General features: G+C 37.8%; 1 protein-coding gene across 1 annotated transcript in view; it reads left to right on the top strand.

The window, feature by feature from the left end:
• Positions 1 to 5,342: 5,342 nt before the first annotated feature.
• The window catches only part of LOC307175462 (uncharacterized protein), a gene marked incomplete at both ends in the record, with an annotated part of 45,663 nt that continues 44,041 nt past the window's right edge, over positions 5,343 to 6,964 (top strand). The window contains 2 exons of the mRNA XM_079900574.1: positions 5,343 to 5,447; positions 6,711 to 6,828. Coding sequence (XP_079756700.1) covers positions 5,343 to 5,447; positions 6,711 to 6,828 — 223 coding nt within the window. The remainder of the gene's footprint in view (positions 5,448 to 6,710; positions 6,829 to 6,964) is intronic.

The following is a 6,964-nucleotide window of genomic DNA, read 5'->3' as shown; positions in this document are numbered from 1 at the left end:
AAAAATGTCCTTTGAAACATAATTAAAAGGAAAGAGACCTAGTAGAGTTTGCAGCCAAGCTGGCAGTGTCTCAAAGTAAAACATCTGACATGAAGTAAATACTCAATAAATAATTAAGAATTGTTAGTAATAACTTTATCATATTCCTCAGTAACTAAGCAACATTCTCTGGACGCCTAGATTTATCCACTAATTCATTTATTTACTCAGCAAATTTTTGATGTTGATGGTGATTAGGAAAATGATGAAACACAGATACTATGATATTAAAAGCCATTTACCCATTTTTCAGCAGTGCTGGGGAGATTTGAGGTAATTTAACTGTAATTTAACCAAATAAAAATTCAGGAAAGAAACAGGAGCATATATCAAAATAGCCAGTGTTACCTTTTTACATACTCTAATCATCATTTATTTACCTACATAAATTGATGAAACTATTAATATATCTAAAACTAGATTCAATTGGAATTTTCGGTAAGCATTCTGTGTGTGTTTAAAAAGAAAATCTCTATTTGAATATACCTCCTACAGGAATTCAAATACAAAATGAGCTGTAGAGCATACCATACATAAACTCTGCACATTAAGTAAGCAGTTAAGCAGTTAAACCTCCTTGGAGGAATGGATGGTATAAATTTCCTTCTATTCAGTCATAGGACCCTTCCTCTCCATTCTCACAAGCTTTGACCTTGGCCACCAATTAAGTTCTGATCCTGCCACTCCAGGACCTAGATGTCCTTAAAGACAACCTCCTGAACTTTTGGCTTTTGGTATTAACTTCTCTTTAAATGTAAGTGATCTTTCCTTTGAGCATTTGGGATTGTGATGGGTGTATGCTGGATTAGCTTATTACGGCCTCTTTTCAAAAACCTTAATATTTCAGTCATTTATGACAGATAGAACTTTGTCATTTCTCTCTGTGCCTCTTTGTCATAGCCATACTGTGTTTGAAGGCGGGTGTAATAAAGTGGAGCTGAAATGGGGATTCATTGACACCAACCCTGAAGAGAACATGTTCTACTCTAGTAGGTAATCTGAAAAACAAACATCATTTCTTATAGATATCATAAACACTGCCAACCTTGCTTTATGAGTAAACAAAATTTTTAAATGTAATTTAAAGTGCCTTTTCTAAAGCCAAAGTGTGCTAATCTATCATTTTACACACACACACACACACACACACACACACACACACACACACACACACCATTTATGGCTTTCTTGAGCCCTGTCTGAATTTTAGGATGCATAGTGGATTAGATAAATTATCTAGTGGGCAAGTGACAAGTTCCATGTTCCTGTTCATGCAAGGTATTTTACTCAGGGCAAAATTTGTCTCAAAGGTGTAAGATTTTAAATTATTTCTTTTCCAAAATTCTCCTTAGTTTCTATTTTGTTGGTTATAGCCTAATCTTTTTAACTTTACATTGTTTTCAAGGGGAAATTATGCCCCTTTTAATACAAAGTCATGTGTTAAGGAAAAGCAGTCTTTGGGGAGAAAGAAGCAAACTATTAAACAAAAAAATGAGACATTGTAATAGCAGATGTATTTTGAATTAGAGCATTGGAAAGAAAATAACAATCGTTTTCATAAATAAGACACCAAGTTCAAAGATTTATGTTCAACAGTCTATTTTCAGCCATCTTGATAATGAACTGGGCAGCCACCATTAACAATTTGTGATATGATCCTTGGGTCAAGATACCAGAAATACCACAGGCCTTCTGAAAGGTTGTCCCTTAATCTACATTTTGCTCAAGATCCCTTTCCAGTTCTAAGATCATCCAGTTTTATGAAAAAGAAAAAAAAGCAGGGAAAATTTGACCCTCTAGAGAATAGGAGTTATCATTTTACATTTCGCAGCACCAAGGAAGAAGTTTCAACGTCTTTTGTTTTAATTCATTTCAACATATTGAATACTTATTCAAATAGCAAGGTTACATAAGAAGAATGACGAAAGCATTTGGAAAAGACTAGCTTCGTTTATTTGAGACAATTTTGTGTCTGTACGAGAAAACAGATTGAAAGAATTCTCCAGATTATTTAGATAAACCTCAAAGTTGAGTAAGACTATGAGAAGGCAATGGTGTAGAAATTCTTCTGAGTTTTAAGCTAGTCTACAGTCCATAAAGCCCTGAGAAGTTTAACTATAGTCATTCTATTTCCACATAAAGTCATTTCAACAAAGCAACATCAATAATCTTAACATTGTGCTTCCTAGAACTCTCCAAAGAGTCCACTGAAATTCTCTTGGAAGGGATTGTTTTTAAAGTCCTCACCCATGAGAGGATCCAGGCAAGTCCACACCCCTCTGCCATTGACACATACCTTTGCGCATTGTCATTCAGGGCAAAGCGTGGTTCGTCTTTTATCAAAAAGACGGAATGAGTTTGGACTGGTACCCAAGCTTTCCACCTATTCCAGCAAGCTGAGGGCTTCCTTTCACTCCATATTTGTTTAATTGGCTCAACTGGAACCGATCTTAGGATTTGGACGAATATGAATGTTTGTTTTTGAAAGGGGTTGAGTCCAGACTAATAGAACTGAAACTTCTTCATGCTGGGTAGCAACTGACCCTTCTTCCCACTGGGAGATGAAAGAGATGCAGTTACTCCTTGGGCTTTACCGGCATAAAAAGCGAAGTAGAGGGCTTTCCCTGGTGGCGCAGTGGTTGAGAGTCCGCCTGCCGATGAAGGGGATGCGGGGTCGTGCCCCGGTCCAGGAGGGTCCCACACGCCGCAGAGCGGCTGGGTCCGTGGGCCATGGCCGCTGAGCCTGCGCGTCTGGAGCCTGTGCTCCGCAATGGGAGAGGCCACAACAGTGAGAAGCCCGCGTACCGCAAAAAAATTGTGAAGGAGAAAATGGTGGCATTTCTGCCTCCATTATCCAGTATTTCTGGTGGAGTTTATGTTGCAGCAAAAAATAGAAATGAAGTTTTCCCTCTCCTGAGAACAAGGAAAATAAAGGGACCAGTGAACAGGCTAGAGAAGAAACATAAACTGGCCTGAGTTAATCAATCCTAGTTTTACCTGTTACTAATCTGTAGCGTCTGTAGTTAGATTTGTCCTTCACAAAGCTAACCTGTCACCTCTAATCCTGTGTAATTTAGGCAATTTACATTCTGCCCCTGGTATTTGCTCCCCCTGTAATCTCTTGTAGCAAATCACCCCTTGTAGCTGTTTGCATTTCAGAAAGGAGGTCGCAGACTGTTAACCCAGAGACTACGGGACCCAACTACTGGGTTGCCCGACTCCAGCAGTGACTGTTTTGAAATAATGCAAGAAGAAGACTGCTAGACGTTCACCATTTTGATCCTTATCACTCACTTCGGACTGAAAACTTCCCTGTAAGAATCCCTGTAATTCCTCAGGAAAGGGGGGCACAGTTCTTGAGGTGCTAGCCTACTGTGTCTTCCCTTTGCCTGGCAAGGAAAATAAAAAGCCTCTCTATTTCTTATCCTCCAAATCTCTGTCTCCATATTTCTATTTGGCATGAGTGCACAGGGAGCCAGAATTTGTTGGCAACATTTAGAGCTAAAATGTCTTCATTCTCCTCAGGTCTGTATGCCAAAGTTAACAGCAGGTCGAATCCCTTTGGCCTAAGGATTTTGTTTCCTCTGCTAGTTCCAAACCCTTTTTGGCCTCAAAAGTGAGTCAGGCTGGCCTCAACTTCTCAACGGAGTTATAATCAATCACTTTCTGCACATTACATGGTTGACATCAGTAGTTTCACAAACATTGCTTCAGTTGACTCTCATCATGAACTCTGGTGTTGAGAAGATAGATATTGTTAAGTCTGATTTTGTCTTAGGATACTGAGTACATACTTCCACTTTTGACACCTTGTTTTGAAAATGTGGCTGAACCCTCCCAACGGTGACAGACGCTCAGTGGAAACGTGGAGGATTCAGTCAAACTGGTTATTTGTCCCTGGGCGTGTGTCACTGTCCAGGGTTTCTTCACTTCCACGGGCTTCCTGTCTCTCATGTCTCTGGTTTCTAACTGCAATCGTATCTCATTCTTCATTTTGTCACATGCAAAAGTTCAGAAGTTCTTCACCACTAAGAGTCCTCAGGAATAAGGGAAGCTCACATAACTAGGTAAGATCAAAATTTATCACAATCGGGAGAGAGGTTGGGAGTGGTAGCCAGGTGTAAGGGCTCTGTGCTGAGGCTGCCTTTGTTCCTGTCCTAGTTCTGTCACCTCTCTGTTCTGTAACCTTGGGCAGATCTTTCATCTCTCTAAGCCATTGTTAATTTCATTGACAAAAATGAGAATGATAACAGTAGCTGCTTTATGGCATTTCTCTGAGGTTTAAATAACACAATGTGAAGCATTTAGAATAGTGTCTGACACAAGCTAAGCCCTCAATAGTTATTAGTTTCTAAATGTTTTTAATTATATAACATTTACAAAAGTAAAATCGTCTTCATCCAGATAGCAAATTTATCGAAAGCTATTTAACTTCAAAAGTAAATTCTGAATTTCTAGAAGTCTGTCATTAATTTGTTACAGTAAAGCCTCTCTGATGTTATTCTCTTGTTCGTTCTTAGATTTTAAAAAAATAGTGAAAGCTCACACTGGGCTTAGTGCTTTGTGTGTCACTTAATCCTCCCTACAGCCCTATAAGGTAAGTTACATTATTATCCTAATGCTACCAGTGAGAAAACCAGGAGACAAAGCTACTGAATAACTTACCCAAGGTCAGAAATCTTGTTCGTGGTGAGGCTGGACTTCGAACTCAGGCCATTGGACTGCAACTCCCCTATGATGAGTAATCTGCCTGGCGATTATGGTCAGGCTGGTTTGAGGAGACATGCTTTTAAGCCATGCCAAGGAGGAGACACTGCACATTTAAATGTGCCAAATTTGCCTTTGGGTGTCCACAAGAAAAATAATCACATCACTTAAAACTGATCATAAGCCTGTCTGAAGCTTCCTTGTTCATGGCTCTTGTTTTTTTGGTGGGTTGCTGGATGAGACTAGAGGATAACTCCACTTTTAGCTTTGCCATGGTATGGAAACTTGTCCTCTGAATCTTCATGTGTTCTGACAACTCACAGGTGAGCAAAGATTTAAATTAATTGAAAAGCTTGGATTAAAATAAAACAAAAAAGAAGGCTTCATACTAGATTGAATTCATTTCATTTCTGGAAGTGGACTATGTCAGGGCAATTTCTATGTGAAAAAAATAGATGAATAGTGCTCGGAGTTAGCTCACTGTATTTGCTCCCTTCCACGCTGTCTCAGCTTTCTCTATTTTAATTTCGTGAATCTACTTTGACATATGACATTAATCTGTGGTTATTAAATGTTTTACGCCAGGCATTCGCGTGATGTGGCTGTTTCTAACAACAACCTATTTGATTTGTGGAACTTTAAATGCTGGCGGATTCTTTAATTTGGAGAAAGAAGCAAATCCTGAAGTGTGGATGAATATTGTAAGTGATGGAAAATCCCCAAGACCATCAAATAAAGCAGATTAATTGATTGTGAGATATTAAAGCTCCTGTATGGCAGAAAAATCTCTGAAAAGAAAACATAAAACATGGGTGATTTTTAACAGTTCTCCAAGAGTTAAGCTAGGTAGATCTTCTTTTTTGGCTGAATAAGTAATACTTTCTAGCAATATAAAGCAGAATTATATTTTTTATAGATAACTTCCTCTTTTGAATTTACATTTTTAAGAATATTAAGAATTTCTATTTTAAGCCCTCTGGATGATATATAGGACTGCCCTCTACTGGACTATGGTTTTATTATCTTTAAACCAAGAGGGGTCTCAAAAGACAGTTGACACATATATATGTATAACTTAATCACTTTGTCCTATACCTGAAATGAACACAATATTGTTAATCAACTGTACTCCAATATAAAACAAAAAGTTTAAAAAAAGTGGTATACACACACACACACACACACACACACAATGGAATTCTACTCAGCCATAAAAAAGAATAAAATAATGTCATTTGCAGCTACATTGATGGACATAGAGATTATCATACTAAGTGAAGTAAGTCAGAAAGAGAAGGACAAATACCATATGATGTCACTTATATGTGGAATCTAAAATATGACACAAATGAACTTATCTACAAAACAGAAACAAACTCACAGACGTAGAGAACAGACTTGTGGTTGCTGGGGGGTGGGGCAGGGGAGGGTTTGGGACTAGCAGATGCAAACTATTACATATAGAATGGATAAACAACAAGGTTCTATTGTCTAGCGCAGGGAACTATATTCAATATCCTGTAATAAACCATAATGGAAAGAATATGAAAAAGAATATATATAATACATATATGTGTGTGTATATATATATATAAAACTGAATTACTTTGCTATACACCAGAAACTAACACAACTTTGTAAATCAACTATACTTCAATCAAATATATATATGTATACTTTAAAAAAAAAAGACAAATGACTTGAGAATATAGTTTTGTCAGAAGAGTGGGTCAATGCTAGATATTATCTCCAACCCCCCCAAAAATTTACACTAGCAGACATTTTCTAATAGTCTACTTATTTTTCTATCAAGACTTTATGCAGTAAATTAATTTTACAGTTACCTGGGGCTACAGATTTCAGATAATTTGCCCCAAAAAGCACACACTAGTTGCTTTTTTCTAGTTCCTTTCGATAACCTTTAGAGAAGATGTTTAGCTAACGCTCATATTTTTACTGGGCAGAGTGAAATCATCACCTACAATGGCTACCCCAGTGAGGAGTACGAAGTCACCACTCAAGATGGGTACATACTCAGTGTCAACAGAATCCCCCATGGACGAAGAGACAATAGGAGCACAGGTGGAAGATGTGTCTCTCCTGAGAAGGAGAATTGCATATGACTAAAGTTTATTGCTGGCTGTTCATTAAGACAATGACTGATTTATCAAAATTGGTTTGAATTTTGGATTAGTCTTTACATTGTTAACAGGGAGTC

The sequence above is a fragment of the Stenella coeruleoalba genome, assembly GCF_951394435.1.
Source record: "Stenella coeruleoalba genome assembly, chromosome: 16".
In the NCBI taxonomy this organism is placed as follows: domain Eukaryota; kingdom Metazoa; phylum Chordata; class Mammalia; order Artiodactyla; family Delphinidae; genus Stenella; species Stenella coeruleoalba.
Note: the sequence above shows the minus strand (reverse complement) of the source record. Positions and strands in the feature narration are given on the sequence as shown.